General features: G+C 45.5%; 1 protein-coding gene and 1 long non-coding RNA gene across 16 annotated transcripts; one reads left to right on the plus strand and one right to left on the minus strand.

Moving 5' to 3' along the window:
• Positions 1–234: 234 nt before the first annotated feature.
• ZBTB32 (zinc finger and BTB domain containing 32) lies at positions 235–9,150 on the minus strand. 15 transcript variants are annotated; one of them, XM_081516942.1, is made up of 7 exons: positions 9,090–9,150; positions 4,282–4,794; positions 1,802–1,849; positions 1,471–1,544; positions 1,286–1,354; positions 1,006–1,170; positions 235–823 (listed from the first exon to the last, which is right to left on the minus strand). In XM_081516942.1, the coding sequence occupies exons 2-7, from the start codon at positions 4,284–4,286 to the stop codon at positions 546–548; spliced, it is 639 nt and encodes a 212-aa protein (XP_081373068.1). In that variant the 5' UTR covers positions 4,287–4,794; positions 9,090–9,150; the 3' UTR covers positions 235–545. The 15 variants fall into 15 exon arrangements, 13 of the variants coding, with proteins under 13 accessions (XP_081373068.1, XP_081373067.1, XP_081373063.1 ...); XM_081516941.1 differs by having other exon boundaries at positions 9,040–9,150; XM_081516937.1 differs by lacking the exons at positions 4,282–4,794; positions 9,090–9,150 and adding exons at positions 2,699–2,785; positions 3,861–3,894.
• A 257-nt stretch (positions 9,151–9,407) lies between these two features.
• On the plus strand, positions 9,408–15,763 carry LOC145515788 (uncharacterized). Its single transcript, XR_014061011.1, has 2 exons — positions 9,408–9,580; positions 10,521–15,763. It is a non-coding gene; the product is annotated as an uncharacterized LOC145515788 (long non-coding RNA).
• The last annotated feature ends 8,496 nt before the right edge of the window (positions 15,764–24,259 follow it).

Raw genomic sequence — 24,259 nt, forward strand, 5'->3', positions numbered from 1 at the left:
CGCAGTTGCTTGCTGTGGAAGGGACCAGTAACTTAGGTTCTCACAGACTTTCCACACAGGGCTTGCTGCGAAGTCGGTCTGGACACCACCCTGTCCTCGCGGCCCGCTGCCTCGAGGGGAGGATCAAAAGCCCCGGGAGACGGAGGCGGTGGCCGCCACGTTGAACCACCAGGGGCCGCTACAGGACTAGGGGCAATGCTGCCCCCCGCGCGCAGACGAAAATCTGGACTCGACTTTCTGGTCCCGAGAGGAGAGCACAGGAAACTCTTTTTATTTTGGTGATGAATCGCCAGTCCCCGCACAGTTAACCGTCACTCGTGCAAACTTCACCGCCCTCACCCCAGAGGGGCTCTCTGGCCCAGGTCCGCGGCCCGAGGCCGTCTGGGAGAGGGCTCCTGGCGCTCTTCTCGCGGCGCTTCTTAGAGCTGAGTTTGCTAGGCTGCCGCAGGCGCGGTGCGGAATCAGAAGCCTAGCCTGCTCGCCGGCCCGTCTTTCACTTTTTAATTGTAAGCTTGGCTGAAGCCAAAGAAGTTACTGACGCCCCGTCAGGTGGTGGAGGAAGAGGGCCTACTGGGAGAGGTCGAGGCCCTAGACGGCCTCGAGGAGGAGGAGTAGAGGAAGGTGGAGCGAATGGTCCATCCCGGCGGGAGCTGACTGGGCGAGTGGCCGCGCATATGCGCCTGCATGGAGGCCAGGCTGGAGCAGCCGGCCTGGCACAGAGGGCAGCGGTAGGGTGCGGCCCCGTGCGTCCGCAGGTGCTTGGTCATGGCTGAGAAGTCCCGGGAGCGCTGGGGACAGAGGCTACAGGAGAAGGGCTTCTCTCCTAGGGCAGGTGGAGGGGAAGGCTCATGAAGGAAAGAAGAAGGGAGTGAAGGCTCGCCTAGGCGTAGGTAGGGGCAGCTGGGCAAGGTTGTTGCTCGGGAGCACGGCACTCACAGAGGGACTTAGGAGCGGGCCCACTGGAGTTTGGAAGGAAGCAGTTTGCACAGGGCAGAGCGCCCATACCTGTGTGGACACGGTAGTGCGTCTCCATCTGATGTTTGAGTGAAAACCTCTTCCCACAGACAGAACAAGAATAGGGCCGAGACCGAGCAGGAGTGGGTGGGGGAGGATGTTGGTGAGATGGATGGCTTGCGGTGCCGACATGACCCACACAGGTTGCAAGTTCACCTGTGGGAACAAAAGGCAAAGGAGGGCAGGGCTGGGATTCCCAGAGCCGGGTCACTGGAACGCTCAGGCTGGGGCTACAGTAGCGCTGAGCCAAAAGCACCCTCACCCTACTCACCCGTGTGCCTCTGATCAGACTCTTCAGTCTCCCCAGGGCTGAGCTGTGTGGGGCCCTGGGGGAGGGAACCTGGAGGGAACAGAGTGAAGCAGGCGCCCTGCTCAGGCTGGACTCCTGGAGCCCCGGCCTCAGTCCCAGCTGAGAGACCGTGTTACAGGGTGCATGCCAGGCAGTGAGGGGCTTACCTGTGGTGGGGCTGGAGGAGGCCAACTGGTTCTGGCCCCAAAGGCCTTTGTGGAGGTTCAAGGACAGTGGGATCCTGGGGGTGGGATGGGGAAGAGTTACAGCCTTGGTTACACCTGGGATCCTGTGGATCCCTTTCTGGGGAGGGAGGAGTCATAAGTCCTCTGTGGGGACTGGGCTTTGGCTTGCCCTGTGGTGACAGCTTCTTGTCCTACCTCAACTCAGGAAATGTATGGTAGAGATAAGAGATGTGGTACCCTTCCACCCATCACTGCTGCCTCTCCTGAGCCACTCCCTCCCAGCCAGAGGTCTTCCATAAGCCCTTCAACTCACCTCTGGTCCCAAGGCCAGACCTCTTGCCAAGCTCCAGTCATAGGGATGCTATGAGAGAAGGGAGTGCCATATCTGGGCGGCAACAGAAGGATGCTCCACAGGGCAGGCTGGCCCTCCCCCAACCAAGGGGCCTCAGCCCACCAAGGCCTAGGGGTGATGCCAGTTTGGAAGGAACCTGCTGGGGGAAGGGTGCCAGGGAACTCCCGCAGACTTTCCTCAGAGCCCCTTGCACTGTCCCTCAACCACATGATCACTTCTTGCTTCCTACCTACTCTGCCATGGCCAACAAGGGCTTGGTGGAGTTTCTCCTTTGGTCTCATCTGCTCCCCTGGACCCTCCAGAGTTGCCTCTGCCATCTCAGGGCTCTCTCCTGGCAGCCTGTGCCTGTGCAACGTCTCCTGCTCTTTCCCACCAGCCCTAACAAACTTCTCTGGTCTCTGCTTCTCCCCAGAGGCCCCCACGCTTCTCATCGAGTCCCTTGTGGGTTTCTCTATCTCCTCCTGTTGTTTCTTCAGCCCTGGACCCAGCTCTTCTCTGGCCATGTCCCTTCGAGCCCTAATGCATGCCTCTTCCAGGGACTGCACCCCCAGTGCTCTGGCTGCCTCCTCAAGGGGCCCCAGTTCCCCAGGATGCAGCTCTAGACTCTCCCCATAAACAAAGTGCAGAAGTTGGGCAAAGGTGGAAGGGCTGATGCCTTTCACCACAGCCCAGCGGCCCCTGCGACCCAGTTGCTGGCTCACACCTGCCAGCACCAGGCTGTGGGCAGGGAACTCCTGGCTCCCCACTGTGATCAGGGTATCACATAGTGCTGGCCGGAGCCTGGCTGCTAGCCGTACCAGCCGATCAGAAGCATAGGGACTAGGCAGTCTTGTTGGGGACAGGGGCATTGTGCCTTGCCTGGGTACCAATCTCAGAGGTTCTGAGAGAAAGGCCACAGTGTAGGGTCCATGGTGAAAAGGGGAGGGAGGAACCGCATACTCAAGCCTGTGGAGGTGAGGGGAGAAAGAGTGAGTTGCTGACTTTGAATCAGCTCTCTGTCCTGAATGGAGCAGATAAACTGACCCAAGAGAAAACCTGAGGTTGTTCAGAATCATAGCAGGGGTGGAGGTGGTGAGAATGGAAATTAGACCAAATTCAGGACTTAAAGGGCTATCTCAAGTAGTAGATAGATGGGTCCTGCCAGTTGGCAATGTCTGACTTAAGGGAGAGCAGACACTGATATTTCTGCTTCTCCAAGCTCGTCTGCAGGGAAAGACCCCTGAGTAGGCCCCGGCTCTCATTCCAGACAGGATCACCACAAAACCCAGTCAGCCCTGTAAGTTAGGGATGGAGCCAGACACAGCTTCATGGGAGTTTAGAAAGTTAGTGTGTCCTCCTCCTGCAAGCCTGTCATGTGGAGCTGAGGGCCTGAGAAGAAAAAAGGGCAGCAGGATGGGGTTGTAGCTGCAGAAAGCAGATTCAAAGCATCAACTGATCATCTCCCTCAGGATGAAACTTCTAGAAACCATCCTCAGAGAAGGAACTGGAAGTGACCAAAAGCTCCCATGCAGTGAGATAAAGAGAGCAGGTTGGAACCCACAGGAGAGAAGGCTCCTCACCCAGGGATGGAGAGATGTCGGAGAAGGCTTTGACCCCAGAGGAAGCAGGCAAAAGGGAAATGGAAACTATGGAGGGAGAGGCTATTTCCTCTCAAGATAAGGATAAGAAAAAAAAAAAAAAAAGATAAGGATAAGGAGACGGTTCAGTTTTGTTTTTCTTAAGCCAAAAATGAAGACTAGAAAGACAGAACCCAACAAGGCAGAAGTTTGTCACACATCAAAACCACCACATTGGCTTTTAAGAAGAGAACTGGGAACGCAGATACAAAGAGACAGACCTAAGTGTCCCAGAGCCCAGCAGGCATATTCCTAAGTGTGGGCTCAACCTGAGTTCAGACCCCATAGGAGGGAGGAATTACTACTTGGACACCTCACAGGGAGGGCTACAGGCTGGCAGGAAGTGGACAGAAAGAGGAGTGTAATGGGAGGAAAGTCTTAGATGGGGAGAAGCAACCACTCACCGGTTGTAGCTTCCTCCTGGACACCGCATGCTCTGAACTGCTGTTGCGGCTCCTGGCCCCCCTACTCTGGAGCTAGCCCCGCCCCTGACCTCACAGTCTTCCATTGGGTGTCCCAAGTATCAGTCTGCCACAGTCCCCCAAGGGGTGTGGTCTTATACCCCTGGCTGTGCTTCACCCCTCCAGGAAAGACCACTCCTCTCCTTCCAGAACCCAAGCGTTCTGCCTCCTGACCTATGGTCTTCTTATTTCATTTGTGAATTTCTGGAGTCAAAGAAGTATATCTGAAGCAATAAGAACTTTGGGATAATCAGATCTGCATTTGACTCTCATCTCTGCCACCTACTAGTTGAGTCACCTTGGGCAAGTCACCTCTCTGAGCCTCAGTTACCTCATCCGTGAAATAGGGATAAGCTCTGCCTACCTCATTTTGAGATGGGGTGAAGATGAAATGACATGATGTATGTGAAAGTGGTTTCTCGGTACATAGCATCATTCAAATACTATTAGTTCTGTTTCTTAGAGGTGTCAACAGAGCTCTAGCAGCTGGAAGCTCTTTATACTACCTCAAAAGTAAAAAGGACTGAAACATCTGGATTCTAAGAAGAGAGCGAAAGAGGGCCAAAAGCCTGCCTCCTCCTCCCTCTCTTTGACTTGGTACTGGGAAGCCTCCACTCCTCTGTGGGAATGACCCAGGTCATTTGGGCCATCACTGGGGACGGGGTGTGTGAGTGACTCAGATCCTCCCATCACGCTCTGAAGGGGGCAACCCCAGGAAGGGCCTGCGGTGGTCTTCGAAGAGAAAAACTCGTTTTCTTGGGCTGATGACAAATGACATTTCTCTGAAATCAGGACTTCGGGGTTTCTTTGACTTCCTGCCCAGGGGGTGAAGGTCCTCGGAGATTTGCCCTCTTTTCACACTTTAGCACTCCTTAACCTGGGGAAAAGATGAGGTCTGAGAGATTCACATTTCTTTTTCTGTTTCTTATTATTTCATTATTTCTTGCAGATTTTTCATGCATAGAACAGGTATTGCTAGATAGCTTACGATATGTGCCTGACATATATGCCTAATAAATAACTAGAAGAGTAAGAAGTCAGGCACTGGTAGGCTGATCTGATGACAAGACCTAGTCTGCTTTCCCCAAGGCTTCTCTCTTAGATTATGATTCCCTCCTAGACTCAAATATTATGTCTCTAAAACTCCTGTTTCACCTTTTGGCTTCAGGACCCCCAAATGTTCAGACCATCCTTCTACTCTCTCTTGAGACCTAACATACCTTCATTCTACCTCTCATTCTAGGTTGGGTGCAAGCAGATGTTATCCCTTCCTAGATCAGACAGGGTGTGCCAATGGGTGGGGCCAGTGGAGGGGCAATAATAGTGTGGGGAGAGGGGAAGATGAGTCAGAGTGAAAGGGAAAATGCAAATGGGGAAGTTGTATTCATTTGCTACTCTGGTCGTTAAATATTTTCCATTTCTAAGCTTTCTAACTCCTCACACCACCACACCCAGGGACCCATGAAATACCCATATAAAAGACCCTTGACTTGGACATTAGAAAAACACCAATCCCTGACATGTATGTATATGGAGGGAAAACATCCTTCCTCCCACATAGAAATACACACTCTCTGAGGATTGGAATAAGTGGGGGAAGCCACAAAGGAGAAACCCCAAGTGTAGGTATAGGGGCCTGGAAGATTACGTCATCACCCGGTGGAGTGGGGTCCCCCTCACTTCCCAGGCCTACAGCATGTGCCCATGACTCAGCTCCCCCACTGGTGGTTTGCCCACTGATGTACAAAAGAGTTGGAGGCTGTGCTCAAAGACTAGTATTTTCTTATCCAAATGCAGTTGACAGGGAGTGCCAACGGGCTTTCAGGAAACTTAACAGGGAGGGTAAGGGGTGAGGGGACTCCCCGTTCAGTGAACTAAAGCCCCCAAGGTTGGGAAACCCCATCCTTCCCTCCCACTTGGTGTCTACCCTCACCTAAGGATATCCCTTTAGAGACTGCCTCCTTAGAGGTGTCTCTTGGGCCCTCTACCCCTCAGCCCTTCTTCCTGCCTACATTCTTGACTGCACAGTCCAAACCGTCTTTCACTGGGCAGTGACAGCAGAAGCAAGTAGCACTTTGACTTGGAAGGGTAAGCACACTGCTGACTGTTTCTCTATTTTTTTTTTTTGGCCACAAGTCATGAGGAACTTCCCCAACAAGGGTTCGAAGCCTTGTCACCTGCACTGGAAGTGCAGAGTCTTTATCATTGGACCACCAGGGAATGTTGTGTTTCTCTTCTTTCTCTTCTTTCCCCCACAGTCTCAGAAACCTTGCCCACCCTCCACTTGCCAGGCTGACTCAATAGGAATCTCCTGCAGTTGTCTCTCTGGGGTGGAGCCAGGAAACCACAGGTTTTGTGGACACAAGCCTGCCTCTTGGGATAGAGTGGAGTAGGTAGGAGAGTTTACATAGGATATAATTGGAAGAGAAGTATGTGGGAAAAGGAGGTATGATTTTTGCCTCTCAGTCCTTTATAATATTTATATTACTAAATAAAGTTTGAAATCGGATATCTTTTATTCTTACTGATATACTTGACCACAAGCCCCTTCAAGCACAACTCAGCTTGATGTAAAAAATGTCAAAATAACAATAGTACAGATTCTCTCTAAATATTATAATTAAAACTTAGACCATCAGGAGACTTCCCTGGTAGCCCAGTAGCTAAGACTCTGTGCTCCCAACGCAGAGGGGCCGGGTTCGATCCCTAGTCGGGGATCTAGATCCCACAAGCTGCAAATAAGAGTTCGTATGATACAACTAGAGATCCTGCATGCCACAAGGAAAAGCGAAAGATCCTGTGTGATGCAACTAAGACCTGGTGCAACCAAATAAATTAATTTTTAAAAAGAACCTGCTTCTTAAAAAAAAAGGCTAAATAAACCATCAGAATATGCCAATTAGAGGGATGCTTATTTGTTTTATGAAAAATACTCCCTTTGTCTCATGTATTAAATATTGAGTACCTCCAAAGTCAGGTTAAACAAGATTCAATTTAGGAAAGTTCTATGAACTTTCCACTCTTCCCAGAGAAACATCGCTTTCTGAAAATTAAGGTGATTAAACTCCCCACATTTTATGCAGCTTAAAACCAATTACCCAAACCTTACAGAAAACTTGAAGTGTCCATTCTTTAGTTAAGTACATCCAAGACATACGAGGGAAGAGATGCCACAGAGTGAATGTGTTTCTTTCTTCCCTTAAATCTATGTTCTACATAACCCAAGATCTGGATATAGTAATAGGCAGGTGAGCTGAATCTAGGTCATAGAGACCCAGTTATAGCACACTTTTTGTAGATTAAGTGGCAAAAGAACCAGACTAGAAATAAAAACAATTTAGGTTCCACTGCATCTTCACAATAGACATCTTTCTTCTTCAGCCTTAACTTGGGGCTAACTCTTCTGAGACCTTCAACTTCTTCACAGGGACTACTTTCCACACCAGTGTTGAATATCCATATTGCCTCAAGTCCAGACAGAGGGCGCCACTCCGTCCTCTAGTTGTGTCCCTCCCCTTGGGCTGAGGAGATATCAGGTATCTAGGAAGTATCCACTTGTACCTCCCAATTCTAGACCATACTCTGGGAACTCAAAACCCCTGATCTCCTGGTCCAAATGGTCCACTACCCAGGCTCACACGAGCCTCAACCCTATAGATCTATACTCTTCAGAATGGTGTGGCCCTGAATAGGTGGTGGGAGGGGCATGTAGACTGAGCTTGGACAGGCAGGCTAGTGTGTGAAACACCTTGAAGTGTGCGCTAACACCAGATGTGGGGAGAAGAGGGAAAATCTCCCATTTCTAGTTTTGCCTAATAAACAATAGGGGGGCCTGCTTTATTCTCGTAGTTGTTAACCTCTCAGGGGGTCACTATCCTTTTTAAAATCGTATGTTATGAAATCAACTCTTTACATCAGAAAATTGTAGCTTCTCATACCATTTTGCATATGAATGACAAGAGAGTCACAGACTGCTCTGAAACATCCTTGGACAGGATCCACTTCTCCTCTTTGTGGCTGCTCACCTCCCCACCCCTGGGCCCAACAATACACATACAGTTTTTCCAATTATTTCCAGGAGCTCATAGACCCTTTAATCCACTCATAGACTACCCCCTTGCACCACACCCTTGGTTTGAGAACTCTGGGTGTACATGAAAGCACCCTGAAAGCTTTAATACTTTGTAGAACTTGAACAGCTGAGTGAAATTAGATATCAACCTCCTGCACTGTAAGTATAAAAATCTACTTCCTCCTGTGTCCAATACAACGTCCATCTTCCCCAAGACCCTGCCCCATGCTTAGAACCTGATAGCTTCTGGAAATGACCAGAAACAGTTTGGGGGAAAAAATGGGGACAGGGACTAAAAGGCCCCAGACACAACTCAATCCTGATTCTGTCTAGAGCCACCACAAGTCAATAATACTTCATGGAGGGCAAACAACCTGCTGGAATTCAGAGACACCCTCCTCTTCCTGGAACCTCCAGAAAACCACGGGCCTAACCTCTTGGCCATGTTGTCCAACTTGTACCCAGTACTGGAAAATCTTCCATGAATACCTCAAGCTGGAATCCATAGACCTCCCCACTCCCAAGGCCTTGCAGCCACATGTTCCTGGCACAGCCAGGATGCAAAGACTCTTGACAACTTCCTGTTGGGCTTTTGACTTCATCAACACTCACTCTCAGCCCAGGCTGGATCCAGAAACTCCAGAAGGCCTCTCAAGTGCTCTTCATTAGTTTCATTTCTTAGTCAAAGACTCCCAGTAACCTCTGGAGAGTCACAGACCTTTCTAGTCACCAGATCCAGGCTCAGTCCAGAGTCCAGACAACCTGTGATGGTTCAGAGGCCATACCTCATGGCCAGTGACCCCACACAGAGCTCCAAGTGACTACAACTGCCCCACAACACATTTCCAAATCAGGCTATCTCAGGGACCACGGACCAATTCATAGGACATGCTGGCCGGGTTTCTGCCCAGCTGGGCCCAACGGTGCTCAAGAGACCCCATTTCCAGCCTCTTCAGTGCAGAAGGCGTCCCTAGAGGCCAAAGCCCTCACCCCTCTTTCCCAATCTTCCTCCTCACGACAACCACTCAAGCCCCCATACTTCAGCTTTACCTCGGCCAGGTCCAAGCCCGAAGAAAAGTAAGAAAATCCATGATGCTTACTGACTCAGCCCCTGTTCCTCTCCCCACTCAGCCTCACATTCACTCAGGGCGGCACAAATCCGAGTGGCCGTTAGAAAGTGGAGCGGCGCGAGGCTCTTGGAGCGAAGCCTGACCGCGTGCACAGCTCGCTGGTCCCGCAGGGAATCCGAGGCAGAAGCCGATTGGCTGCAGTACTGGCCACACCCTCTTTCCTGGCTGCTGCCTGCGAGCGAGCGACAGCTCCACTCCCCACCCTCCCTTCGCCCTTCAGTCCCCGCCTCTGCCTCGCGACCTCCACTGATTGGCTGCAGAGCCCAAGCTCTAGCTCACCTGGCCTGCGCTGTGCTGAGGAGGCCTTAAGTCTGATTGGTCTGCGGACTTAGGCTTCAGGCCTCTAAGGCTGAGATCTCACCCACCAGCTGGTCCTCAAGGCTTTTTAGCTGCGGAGATTGCTAGTCCCATCCTCTATAGACTGAACCTCCTTCATCTGCATCACCTTGGAGGCTCCCTCTGTAAGGAAGGGCTTAGGGATATCACTTCTTTCTTGCTTCTGTCTTGCCATCCTGAGTAACTCTCACTGCAAAGTTTTTCACCTTTCTCTCAACCCCTTACAATCTGTGGAGAAATGAGTGTGATTGGATGGGGGCTCGGGGCGGGGGTGGGGGTGGGGGTGGGGAGGCAGCCAGGCTTTGAATGTTTGTGGGTAGCTCTCCTTTCCCGCCCTTTGCCCTGCTGAACGATTAATTGGCTGCAGAACGCACCCTGCCCCATCCGGGAGTATAGGGAAACAGAAGACACAAGCGTGGACAGTCAATGCTTCATTGACGCCTTAACAGTCAGCTGAGTCAGGATTTAACTGCGTACTTCACGTACCAACCGCCACCGTAAAGAGAATGACCCATTACTCTGCCCTGCCATTAACTTGCCCTGGGTTAGAACCCGGCTAGCGGACTTTCTGATTAGGCAGCATTTTGGTGCTGACACATCATGCCATTCTGAGGTTGGTCGACCGGCTCTCTTCTCCCACCATCCTTGCTAGCATAGCATGGTGGATAGGTTGGCCCCACTGGAGGGAGCCAAGCCCAACGGTTTCGGGCGGCGGTTAGAATTCTGTCCCTTTTGCTTCTTTGCAGCTTTGGGGCTCAGGGGATAAGTAGAGAAATAACTATGGCTTATGGAACAGCGATCCCATGCCAGGTCCTATGCTAACTACACTTATGTTGAGAAGCAGAGAACCTTGTGGTTAAGAAGCTGGACACTGGATCCAGTATGCCTGGATTCATGTTCTGGCCTTGCTACTTGCTAGTTATGAGACCTTTAGCAGGTTACTTAACCTGTCTTGGCCTCAATTTCCTCATCTGTAAAGTGGGGTTAATGATAGTAAATACCTCTTAGGACTGTCAAGAGGATTAAATGAACTAATATAACTACAGCATCTCTTCTCTTCCGCAGTGCCCTGAAACTGAGTTGTTTCCTTGTAATCAGCATCACCTGCCTTAATTCTGGTGTAGACACTGAAAATTAAGTCCAGATATTTGCGATGGGAAAATATAGGGGAAGTATTCTCCTGTGGCAAGTACAAAGCCCTTGAGAGAGCAGTGAACTTAGTATTTCTGAGGGATAGCACGAAGTCCAGCTGGAGCCAGGCAGATGACTAAGACTCAGGAGTTCAACTCAGCTGCACATGTGCTCATAACAGGCATCAAAACGACCTTGTACTTTTCAAAGCATGATGGACTTTACCTAAGATTTGACCTCTGGGGAAACTCAAGGCCATGTTTATTTTTGAGGCTCAGTATGCAAGCACAGGTAGAGATGAAGCTTAGAAGTCAGATTGTCTTGAACCAGGGCTCATGTTTAGGGGTCAGAAAACTTGCATTTGATCAAATATTTATGAAACTTCAAAAGCACATGCCACCTGTGCCAAACCCTAGGAGGACTTAGCCCCTTCAAAATCTTGAAAAGACTAAGATTCTAGAAAGGAATGAGACCTTACAACATATCTTTCCAGAACCAAATGGAAAGTGTAAGGAATAAAAGCCCAAAAAGGGCAGTCAAACGAGGGCTGGGGGAGGGAAAGGGTGAAGGAAGGTGGTGACACCAAAGTATATATTTTTGGAGGACCTACTATGTGATAGACATGGTGTTTAGTACAAAGCATATAATGGCAAACAAGAAGAGACCAAATGTGTTAGTCTGCTTAGGCTGCCATAACAAAATACCACAGACTGGGTGCCTTAAACAATACAAATTTATTTCTCACAGTTCTGGAGACTGAACGTTCAAAATCAAGGTGTCAGCTGAGTTGACTTCTCCTCAGTCCTTCCATTGGCTTGCAGATAGCTGTCTTGTCCCTGTGTCTTCACACGGCCTTGCTTCTGCTCACACACACTACTGTTGTCTCTTTTTCTTACAAGGTGCCATAAACTGAATGTTTGTTTACCTCCCCCCATTCATATGTGAAGCCTAATCCCCAATGTGAGGATATTTGGAGATGGGGCCTTTGGAGTGATTAGATCATAAGGGTAGAGCCCTTATGAATGGGATTAGTGCCCTTAAAAAAGAGGCTTCAGAGAGAGCTCCCTTGCCCCTTCCACCATGTGATGTTACAGTGAGAAGATCACCATCTACAAACCAGAAGGTGGGCCCTCACCAGATACCCAATATGCCAGTGCCTTGATCTTGGACTTCCTAGCCTCCAGAACTATGAGCAATAAATTTTATAAATGTTTATAATCTACCCAGTCTATGAGGGACTTCCCTGGTGGCTCAGATGGTAAAGCATCTGCCTACAGTGGATACCCGGGTTCAATCCCTGGGTCGGGAAGATCTCCTTGAGAAGGAAATGGCAACCCACTCCAGTATTCTTGCCTGGAAAATCCCATGGACAGAGAAGCCTAGTAGGCTACAGTCCATGGGGTCGCAAAGAGTCGGACACGACTGAACGACTTCACTTCACCCAGTCTATGGTGTTCTGTTATAGCACCCCAAACAGACTAAGACAGAAAGAAGGATATTAGTCCTATTGGTTTAAGTTCCTGCTCTTAGGACCTCATTTAACTTAATTCCCTCTGTAAAGGTCCTGTCTTCAAATACAGTTACATTGAGGGTTGGAGCTTCAACACATGAATTTGAGGCAGGGACAGAATTCAGTCTATGCCACCGAATATCTATAACTGAGGAATTAAATAGTCTGGTAGGGAGATGCATATTATTTGCATCATGTGAAGGGAGCAGAGGAGAACAGTTCAGATGTCAGATCTGGAATCAAACTGACAGGGTCCTGCCTCAGTCCCTTTACCAACCATGTGAACTTGAGTAGGTTTCTTCCTCTTTCTGTGCCTTGAGAGAATCAAATGAGCAGATATCCTTGAAGTCCTTAGGTTAGCCCCCGACACAGAGTAAGTGCTCATTAAATGTTGGCTATTGTTATTCACTACAAGTAAAATTAAAACTTGCTAAAATGTTCTGAAGGAAACCCACAAGATAAAGTAAAATTCTGGCCTGGACAGCGTTTTCAAGAAAGACTTCCTAGAGGAAGTGATGTTTGTTCTCAGATCTAAAGGATGGGTACTCACTAACCAGACTAGGGAAGGAGGAGAGTTTTCCAGGTAGTAGGAAAGTAGGTTCCAGAGCTCTTGGGTGGGAGGAAACTGGCCCAGAAGTCCAGTGTCTCTGGAGCAGAGAGAGTATAGACAGGAGGCACAGGGAAAGCTGGGGAGAGTGAGGCCGGTGTGGTTGCCAGGGCCTGGTCTTGCAGACCATCCATGCTCAGGAGTGCTGGCCTTCTCTTAAGAGCCATGCAAACTCGCAGAAGGAAGTGTCTTTTTTTTTAACAGAGACTAATAGTTTGATGAACCTTTATGTACTTATCACCCAGATGCAAGAGCTATCAACATTCTGCTTTTTTTTTTTTTTGCCATGCTGCATGGCGTGTGGGATCTTTAGTTCCTTGACCAAGGATAGAACCTGCGCCCCCTGTGGTGGAAATGCGGAGTCCTAACCACTGGACCACCAGGGAAGTCCGTTCCTGCCTTTCTTATTTCATCAATACTCCCTCAGTCTTTTAAATGTTTTTGTCCTTGAACACATTCTACTTAACAATGAAAGCTATTCGGACAAAAATCTCTTGAGAAGAGGAAATACACAAATCACTTTATTAGGGGGGAAAGGCACACACTTTTGGTTTTATCTAGAGATAATGTATGGTTTTTAAAAATTATTTGGCTGCATCAGGTCTTAGTTGCGGCATGTGGGATCTTTGTTACATCATTTGGGATCAGTGGGGCTCACAAACTCTCTAGTTGTGATGCTTAGGCTTAGTTGGTCCATGGCATGCGGAATCTTAGTTCCCTCACCAGGGAAGGAAGCTGCGTCACCTGCATTGCAAGGCAGATTCTGAACTACTGGACCACCAGGGAGGTTCCAATGTATGTTTTTTTTAAATGACATATTTTTTGAAATACTTTGAAAAATGCTTTAAAATTTTTTTTAAGTACCAATCAATAGACTTAACAGTACAGGAATACTTTGTTTTATTGTCTTTATCATGCTTTGCAGATACTGTATTTTTGTTTTTTACAAATTGAATGTTTGTGGCAACCCTATATTTAACAAGTGTTGGTGCCATTTTTCTAATAGCATTTGTTCATATTTCTGGGTCATATTTTAGATAATTATTGAAATATGTCAAACTTTTTCACAATTATTATATTTTATGGTGATTTGTGATCAGTGATATTTGATGTTATTACTGTAATTGTTTGGGGGCAAAGACAGGGAAGTCTGGCGTGCTGCAGTCCATGGGGTCGTAAAGAGTCAGACAAGACTTAGTGACTGAACAACAACCACCACCACAAACCAGGCCCATACAAGACAGCAAACTTCATAAATGTTGTGTGTGGTCTAACTTCTCCACTTATCAGCCATCCCTAATTGTCTCTCCCTTTTTTAGGGTCTCCTTATTTCCTGAAAGACAACAATACTGAAATTAAGCCAATTAATACCCCCACAATGGCCTCTAAATGTTTAAGTGAAAGAATTACATGGGAATTCCCTGGTGGTCCAGCATTTAGAATTCCATGTTCTCACTGCTGAGAGCTGGGGTTCAATCCCTGGTTGGGGAACTAAGATCCCACAAGCCATGCAGTGTAGCCAAAAAAAGAGAAAGAGTTGCACACCTGTCATTTTAAATAAAAAACTGGAAGTGATTAAGTTTAGTAAGGCAAGTTGAAAGTTGAGATGGGTCAAATGTTAGGCCTCTTGTACCAAAAAGTTAACCAAGTTGTCAATGCAAAGGAAAGTTCTGGAAGGAAATTAAAAGTGCTACTCAGTGAATACTAAGTAAAGTATGAGTGCTAAGAAAGTAAAATAGCCTTTTTGTTGCTATGGAGAGAGTTTTAGTGGTCTGGATAGAAGATTAAATCAGCCATAACATTCTCTTCAGCCAAAGTCTAATCCAGAGCAGTGCCCTAATTCTCTTCAATTTTATGATGGCTGAGAGAGGTGAGGAAGCTGCAGCAGAAAAGATTAAAGCTAGCACAGACTGCGGGACTTCCCTTGTGGTCCAGTGGTTAAGACTCAGCAATTCCAATGCAGACGGTGCAGGTTCCACCCCTGGTTGGGAAAATAAGATCACACATGGCACACAGTGAGCATCCCAGGTGGCACTAGTGGTAAAGAACCTGCCTGCCAATACAGGCGATATGAGAGACATGAGTTCCATCCCTGGGTCAGGAAGATTCCCTGGAGGAAGGCATGGCAACCTACTCCAGTATTCTTGCCTGGAGAATCCCCATGGACAGAGGAGCCTGGCAGGCTACAGTCCATTGGGTCACAAAGAATTGGACATGACTAAAGCAAATGAGCACACACGCATACCATGCAGTGCAGTCAAAAAATTAAAAACAACAAAAGCTAGCAGAGGTTGGTTCGTGAGGTTGAAGGAAAGAAGCTGTCTCCATAACAGAAGAGTACAAGGTGAAGAAGCAAGTGCTGATGTAGAAGCTGCAGCAAGTTATCCAGCAGATCTAGCTAAGATAGTTAACAAAGGTGGCTACGCTAAACAACAGATTTTCAATATAGATGAAACAGCCTTCTATTGGAAGAAGATGCCATCTAGGACTTGCAGAGCTACAGAGAAGAAAATGTCTGGCTTCAAAGGACAGGCTGTGTCTCTTGTTGGGGCTAATGCATCTGATGATTTCATGTTGAAGCCAATGCTCATTTGCCATTCTGAAAAGACTAGGTCCCTTAACAATTACATTAAATCTATGCAGCCTGTGCTGTGTAAATGGAACAACAAAGCCTGGATGGCAGCACATCTGATTACATGGTTTACTGAATATTTTAAGCCCATTATTGAGACCTACTCTTTCGGACAAAAAAAGATTCCTTTCAAAATATTACTGCTCATTGATAATGCACCTGGTCATCCAAGAGCTCCAATGGAGATGTACAGTGAGATTAATGTTGTTTTTATGCCTGCTAATACAACATCCATTCTGCAGCCCAGAAACCAAGTAATATTTTGATTTTCAAGTCTTATTGTTTAGGAAATACATTTTCTAAGGCTATGCTTCCATATATATGATTCTTCTGATAGAGATGGGCAAAGTAAATTGAAAACCTTCTGGAAGGGATTCACCATTCTAGATGCCATTAAGAACAGTGTGATTTACAGGATGAGATCAAAATATCAATATTAAAAAAGGTTGGAAGAAGTTGATTCCAACCCCTCGAGGGGTTCAAGACTTCACTTGAAGGAAGTAGCTGCAGATGTGGTAGAAATAGCAGGAGTTCTAGAATTAGAAGTGCAGCCTAAGATGTGACTGTATTGCAGCAATCTCATGATAACCTTTTCACAGATGAGGAGTTGCTTATTACGGATGAACAAAGAAACTGTTTCTTGAGATGGAATCTGCCCCTGGTGAAGATGCTGTGAAGATTGTCGAAATGACAATGAAAGATTTAGAATGGTACACAAACTTAGTTGATAAAGTGGCAGCAGGGTTTGAGAGGATTGACTCCCATTTTGAAAGGGATAAAATGCTATGAAACAGCACTGTATGCTATATAGAAATTGTTCATGAAATGAAGAGCCAATTGATGCAGCAAATTTCATTATATTTTAATAAATTGCCATAGTCACTCCAGCCTTCAGCAACTATCACTCTGATCAATCAGCAGCCATCAACATCAAGGCAACACCCACCAGCAAAAAGATTACAATTCACTTAAAGTTCAAGTGATGGTTAGCATATGTTTTAGCAATAAAGTATTTTTAAATTGTTTTATATATAATACTATTGTACACTTAATAGATGACAGTATAGTGTAAATATAACTTTTATAAATACTTGGAAACCAAAAAATTCTGGTGACATTCTTTATTGTAATATTTACTTTATTGCGGTCATCTGGAACTGAACCTGCAATATTGCTGAAGCATGCTTGTATTTTAGAGGAATGTTTTCAGAAGATTAAAACTGATTGGGGTTTTACCACTCACTTGGCTTGATGAGTACTATGGTAATCATTATAAATATAAGTATCTATGATCAAAATAGGGCTTTTACCCATAAAATATTTTGATAGTTAAATAGAAAGCATATTATGTGTCTCATGATGCTGTTAACCTCATTCCTTCCTGATCAGAAAATTTGCCTTTACTGAGTTAAAAGTTTGGTGCCATGGCATGGAAATGTACTCATCTATTTTGACTTGAAGAAGGTCAGGAAAGTCTAATAAGGAACAGAACTTGTGTCTTGCAAGCCTCCAAAAAGTGTCAGTGATTGCACCTGTTATTTCTAGACCTCTGTAAGTCCTGGTGGTATCTCAGTTGACATCAGGCAGGGGTGTGATCAGTAGATGTAATGCTTGGACTAGCAAGTAGATCTTTTGTATAATAAAACTTTGCTATAATTGCTTATTAGTTCCACGGTTATTTTTTGGTCCATTCTTTTATATTTTTTACATAGATACTTAATGTCATCTGCAAACAAAGACGATTTTATTTCTTCTTTTTCAATCTCTGTATGTTTTGTTTGCTTTTCTTGTCTTATCGCATTACCTAGGACTTCCAGCAGGATTTTGAAAGGGAATGATGAGATGAGACAATTTGGCAATTTGACCTTAGGTACTGCAAGAGGAATCTGACTACTAGGGACCTTCTTTTAATTATGTGTCCAACAGTACTGAAGTGGAACTCCAAAAAGACCACTTTCTAAACTTTTTACCTTTTATATTTTCTTTCCAATCCAGTGCCCATGGCATCTGAGGAGGCTGTCTGATAAGTATATAAAGGAAACTTGATGTCTTTAATAGATCTCCTGCTTGGGTTTTGAAACATGAATTCAGGCAAAAAATTGTCTCCTTAATCTTCTGTAATATCTGAAATTCAGAAAAAGGCACTTGTTTATAGAACAACTCTTTGGTTACTGGAAGAATGGCCCAAGGCATAGACTACTGTTGGCATTAACTATTTCCCATCTAGCTTCTGTCTGGGAACTGTTGGCTATCTGAGGAGAACAAGCTGTGAAACACTCTCAACTAAAGGTGTTTGACTACTTCTGCTGGGGACTGCTGGCATGTTTTTTTTTCATCCTGGTACATTGTTCAAATAGCCTCCATAATTCCCCTCCCTTCTGCACACCTCCCACACTAAATCTGGCCTTAGCCATTGACTTGTTTTGACCGATGGGACACTAACACATTTGGCAAAAGCAGAGACTTGAAAACTGAGTACACATTTTGGGACTTCTCTTTCTGCTCTTGGGAAACTTGCAAATGCTGCCATGTGAGTAAGCTCGGGCTTGCCTTCTTTAGATACATGGCCCAGTCAGAGCCCTCATCCCAGCCACTTATACCAACTTCTAGCCCACCATACATGTGAGGGAGGCCATCTTAGACCAGTCAGCCCCCAGCCACCCCATTAGCTGACAAATTGCATGGATAAGCCCAGGTGAGAAAAATGGAAGAAACTGCCTGGCTGACTATTGTTGTTATTCAGTCGCTAAGTCATGTCTGACTCTTTGCAATCCCATGGACTGCAGCACACGAGGCTTCCCTGTCCTTCATTATCTCCCAGAGTTTGCTCAAACTCAATGTCTGTTGAATCGATGATGCCATCCAACCATCTTATCCTTCTCCTCCTGCCCTCAATCTTTCCCAGCATCAGAGTCTTATCCAATGAGTTAACTCTTGCATCAGGGGGACAAAGTATTGGAGCTTCAGTTCAGCTTCAGCATCAGTCCTTCCAATGAATATTCAGGGTTGAGCTCAGCCCAAATGGTCCCACAGAATCAGGAGCTAAAAAAATCATTATTTTAAGCCACTGTGTTTTGGTGTAAGTTAACAAAAATTAACTTATATACCCTGGACCAGAGTGGTTTCTAGGCAACAAATATCACTTGCCTTGGCTCTGGGTATAGATCTTGAAAGTTGAAAAATCCCTTCAGTTTCTGGAATTGTCTAATCAGTTTTCTGAATATGTTTTTATGAGATGAATTTTAATGCCGGGGATCAAATGCCAGGCTCTTTTGATCACTTTTTCCAGCAGGACTGGAAGTGGTTCTTCAAAATGACCATTTTTTCTATTTTGCATCTTTTGACTTCCATTTGAAAAAATGAGAAATCATTTTTTTCATCTGAAAAAAAGTGAGAAATCATGATTCTATTTCATGTTTTCAATAGCTTTCTTACTTGGGTTAAGTGGTGCATTCCTAGCTGGGTTCAGGAAGGTGGCTCAGAAAGACCTGGAGAAGAGCCACAGGACCTGCTGGCTGGTCACAGCTCAGCAGTAACAAGAAGGAACCACTGGAATCCGGAGAGAAGCTTCTAACTTCTGCTGTGTCCCTCTAGCGCCCTCTACTGATAAGACCTAACCTTGTGCCGAACGATACATTTAGAATTCAGCAGCATAGCCATGATGTTTTTCAAAACCAAGAAATTAACACTAGTATGGGACCGAGTGACTGGAAAAAAAAAAGGACCATTAACTAAACTCGAGATTTTATTTGGACTGCCCTAGTTTTTTCACTAATGTCTTTTTAGGATTCAATCTAGGATGCGTGCTAAGTCGCTTCAGTCATGTCTGACTCCTTGCGACTCCATGGACTGTAGCCCGCCAGGTTTCTCTGTCTATGGGATTCTCCAGGCAAGAATCCTGGAGTGGGTTTCAATGCCCTCCTTATAGACTGTTCATAGAGAAAAATGCAAATTGCAAAACTGAATTAATGCTAAATACAATGCAATCTAGGATACCACATTTCATTTAGCATTAATTCAGCTTTCCAGTTTGCATTTTTCTCAATGAACAATCTAGCTTGGATATGATTTAATATAGCAAAAATAAATGGAGCTCCCTTTAAACTTAGCTGCATACTATTCTATGGTGTAAAAAAACGATTTGTATCACTAGTTCTCTTCAGTTACTGCTTTTGTTACCCTTGTATGTGGGTTTTTGAACACACTTGGGAGGGTATATGCAAGATAGATTCCCAGAGGTGGAATCAGGTGGGTCGAAGGGGTGTGAGTTTTACATTTTAGTGAATAAGTCAACTTGTTCTCATGGAAGGAATGTAAGCTTGAGTGCTATATAACATTAGTTTATCCTTTCTATTCCATGATCTCCAGTGGTGAGAGAGAGGTTGGCTCCATGAGACGGAAGGGACAGATGAGCTTGGGGAGGAAGCAAGGAGACAAGTCCAAGGGCCCCTCAGTGCCAGGCCGAGGAGCTGGACTCTGCTGAGGGCACTGGGGAGCCATAGCGAGTTAGAGGCCAGATTCAGCTCGAGACAGATGTGGTCCTGCAGAGGTACAGTAGGAACAGCCATCAAATGGCTGCCTCTCTCTTGGGTGGTCCTGGGAGCCTCATCTCTTTGCTCCTCTCTCACCCTCAGGAGCGGGCCTCTGAGTGGTAGGGCCGGGGCAAACAAACCCGTCCTGCCAGACGAGGCCTACCTTGGCCAGGTTACACTGCTGCCATTCCGGCTGAGCAGAAATGTGACCCGATGAAGCCAGAAAAAGGAGTGGCCGATGTGGGACAGAGGTGGAGGTCCACCTACGCATGGCCCAGAGGCCAGCTTGACTCCAAACCCCAGGGTCTGACAAAGCCTGACTTTGTCTTAACTGTTCAGATAAAGTTTGAAAATGTCTAGCAAAATAATTCTTTTCGCAATACACATCTCATGTCCAACAGTGAAGTTTTTATTAATATTTTATTTTTTTCTTTTAAAAAAATCTATCAATCATTATCTATTCAGCCATCCAGTCATCTATCATTCATCTATTTATTTATACAGGTTACTACCAGAAATGAAAAAAACAAGAACAGCTTGTTTGCAGTTGTCTGCAGTGGGGGTTAGGGGCGGGAAGGGCCTGGTGTCTGGTTTTCCCAGCTCTGGTCTCCCTGAGACTGCCCAGTGGTGAGCTTCCTTTAAGTTTCCTTTGCCAGTCACTTATTTGGATCTTACTGGAAACAGAAAGGCCTATAGAGGGACCTCCCCCCCATTGCTTCTACTTCACAAACTGCCTATCAGAAATTGGTTCACATCCCATTTAAGCAGGCAAATTTAAGTGCCATTGTTAAATTGCAATGGCCAATGTGAGACTGATGTCCAGACAGGAGTATTTGTCTTCTGGAAGCTGTGGTTGTGTGATTGGAGCTAGCACTGAGTAGAAGTGTTAAGAAAATTCAACTGAATAAATCTGAAGATCTAATTGGCTTAATTCAACGGGTCATGATTTAGACAGCATCCCATCTAGCAAGTAGAAAGGAACTCTGTTAATAGTTATTTTTGTGGAGGACAAAAGCAAGAGTTTTCATAGAAATTTTTGGAAAAGACCAAAATGCCCAAGAAATGAAATAAAAAATCCCCCTCTAGTGTCTCCTCTTCCTTAATAACCAAGGTTAAACTTTGGGATTTTACAAAGGCTTTTTTTACAGCGTTTTACAGTTTTAAGGCAACTGTGTTTTACAACTGTGTTTTACAGTTTTTAGGCAAATACACACATATTTATATTTTTATCAGCCTTACCCAGCAGTTTATTTCTGTATTTGATTCTGATTATACAGGATTGAGAAAATTCCTGATCCATAATAAAGAGGTCTATGGATTCCTGAGCTCTTAGAGTATAATGAACCCTATGCTATAAGGTAGGGGCTGCAGGAACCCCATTTTCCTTCGTACTTTTTTTTTTTGGCCCCACTCCGCCACATGCACGATCTTCGTTCCCGGACCAGGTATCAAACCCGCGCCCCCTAGTGGAACTGCGGAGTCCCAACCACTGGACCACCAGGGAAGTTCCAAGAACCCCATTTTAGAGAGGTGGGTACATGGAGGCTCGGGGCTTCCCTGGTGGCTCGGTAGTAAAGGATCTGCCTTCAATGCAGGAGACCCAGGTTTGATCCCGGGATCAGGGAAGATCCTCTGGAGAAGGAAATGGCGACCCACTCCAGTATTTTTGCCTGGGAAATCCCACAGACAGAGGAGCCTGGTGGGCTACAGTCCATGGGGTTGCAAAGAGTCAGACAAGACTTAGCGACTAAACGACAACAACGTGGAGGGACAACAACGTGGAGGCTCAGAGTGTGGTGGTGGAGGGTGAGAACTCAGTACTGCCTCTTTTCCTTTCTCAGAGAATCTGAGTCACTGACTAGGTCACTGTGAACTTCCACCTGAGAACACATCTGATTTTAAAAGTAGATTGTGACAAAATACCCTCTTTTCCTTGACATGTTTACAACGTGGTCAAATATGTGCTCAAGGATAGAGGAGAAGTTTCGTTCCCTGGCCTGCAGAAAAGCCTGTTAAGCCAGTTAATCTGGAGGTATGCTTATGTGTTAAAATATGGTACATATAACATCTACATCTACATGGTGTTTAAAAAAATTCTGTCTCGAAAAGCAAAGTTGTACATTGCTGAGTATTTCAGAAATCCCTTTACTAGCTTTTGTTTTTGAAAAGTAACAAATTATCTTTACAAAGCATTTTTTCCCAAACATCATAAAGATATATATGGTGTGGAAATTCCTCCTCCTCTTGGCCCTCCATCCCACACTGTTTCTCAAAAAAAATCTTTATGAGAAATACATATCATTTTTATAAAAAGGAAATCACTCATGCATGTTGTTCTGCTCCTTGCCTTGTTTACTTACAGCAGAGTATGGTGATCTGTGACATATCTGTATTCTGGAACACACGGCCACAGTTTCAAAAAAAGAAGTGAATTCACATATGCTGACATGAAAAGATGACCAAAATATATACTTAAGTGAAGGAAACAAGTTGCAAGGCATATTTTGAGCATGTTTCTATTTTTTTTATATTTACGTATTTGTTTTTGGCGGCATCAGGTCCTATCTGCAGCATGTGGTATCTTTCATAGTGATGGGCAGGCTTCTCTATAACTGTGGTATGGGCTTAGTTGCTCTGTGGCATGTGGGATCCTCATTCCCTGACCAGGGATTGAACCCACATCCCCTGCATTGGAAGGCAGATTCTTGACCACTGGACCACTAAGGAATCTAATCCAAAGCATGATTCTATCAAATGTGTGTATATATGTGCTTATATAAGCATGTATAGATACATTGATAAAAACTCTTGAAAAGCCATAAAGACATTTATCATGTATTAATAGCATTACCTATAGGCTTGGAGAAGATCTAGGGGGGATGTTTACTGGGGAATGGAATATGGGACACTTCTCATTTGTAAAATTTTATAATCTTTTAAATGGAAGCATTATAAATTATTTTTGCTTTCTAAAAAGTATTTCCCATAGTCCTTTAAACATTATTTTAAAATCTTGATCTATTTCTTTAAAAAGAAAAGACCTACCTGCATACAGATCTACAGGAATAAAAACACTGTATGTGCTTTGCCAGTATTTCTACTTGCATTCCTTGGAGGTTTTTTTCATGTTAAAACAATATTCTTTACTATTGTTTATGGTATTCTAGAGTACAGACATAACATAGCTAATTTAACCAGTTCACCACTGATGTTCATATAGGTTACTATAATGAACACCCTTATATATGCTTTTCAATTATTTATACCATTATGACATCTTTTTATATCAGCTCACATAGATTTACCTTCTTTATGACAGCCACAGAGAATCCCAGTCCAAGGATATAACATGAGTTGTACAACCCACCCTCTGCTGATGGATGTTCTGTTGTTTCCAATTTTTCCCTGTAATAGATTTGACCATTAAAGTATGCTTTCAAAAGCTGACATCTGATTCCAGCATTTGCAGGCCATTTGCAGACCAGTGGAGGAAATGAGGACCCTGACAAACCTCATTTAATGGGTAAGGAAGAATTCTCCTCATAGGGCCTAACCACTGTCAAATGGCCAGAGCATGGGCCTGCTTCAGAGAGAACAAAAGAACAATGATGAGGTTCTTACACTGTTTGCTCTCACACACCCCTTAGAGAACTTACTGGAAGCTTTAGTCCCTAGTAGGAGGATGTCTGGGGCTTCCCAGGTGGCTCAGTGGTAAAGAATACTCATGCCAATGCAGGAGACACAGGTTCAATCTCTGGGTCAGGGAAGACCCCCTGGAGAAGGAAATGGCAACCTACTCCAGTATTCTTGCCTGGGAAATTCCACGGACAGAGGAGCCTGGTGGGCTACAGTCCATGGGGTTGCAAAGAGTTGGACAGGACTTGGCGACTAGATAACGACAATAAAGGAGGATGTCTGTCACCTGTACTGGCCCAGCAGCCCTGCACTCTGATTTTCTTTTGATAACCAGTCCCCTTCCTAACACCACCCCTGGATGCATCCTTAGCAGGAATGTTAATCCACACTGCCCTCCCTTCCCAGACTGGAGTGAGGCTAAAACCTGAACCAAGACAGTGAGATTTAATCCCTGACCTTGGTGAAAGCTTTTGGGAAAGAGGCCTTTTCTCACTGCTGTGTTGCTTAGCTATAAAGATGTAAGTCTGGTGTTACCAGAGAAAACCTGCCAGAGAATGAAGCAGGTTTCCTGGAAACCTAGATTAAGCCCCTGGATCCAGACATGCCTGAAGCCAGAGCTACAGACTCAAGTTACATGAGCCTACACATTCCATTTTATGTTTCAGTCAGTGCCGGTTGGGGTGTAGTTCTTACGGTATAGTTCCACGGGTATAGTTGTTATTCATTTACTTTGGCCTTAGAAGAAAACAAACGAAC

This window comes from Giraffa tippelskirchi, chromosome 7 (assembly GCF_054371585.1).
Source record: "Giraffa tippelskirchi isolate mGirTip1 chromosome 7, T2T-mGirTip1v1.2.pri, whole genome shotgun sequence".
NCBI lineage: Eukaryota > Metazoa > Chordata > Mammalia > Artiodactyla > Giraffidae > Giraffa > Giraffa tippelskirchi.

Excerpts from the sequence above, each read along its gene's own strand:
- ZBTB32 (XM_081516932.1), bottom strand. The coding sequence starts at position 2,895 with ATGATTCTGAACAACCTCAGGTTTTCTCTTGGGTCAGTTTATCTGCTC. Across the intron at positions 1,545-1,801 it reads GTCTGGCCTTGGGACCAGAG|GATCCCACTGTCCTTGAACC; the intron begins GTGAGTTGAAGG and ends TCCCACCCCCAG. Across the intron at positions 824-1,005 it reads GCACTACCGTGTCCACACAG|GAGAGAAGCCCTTCTCCTGT; the intron begins GTATGGGCGCTC and ends CACCTGCCCTAG.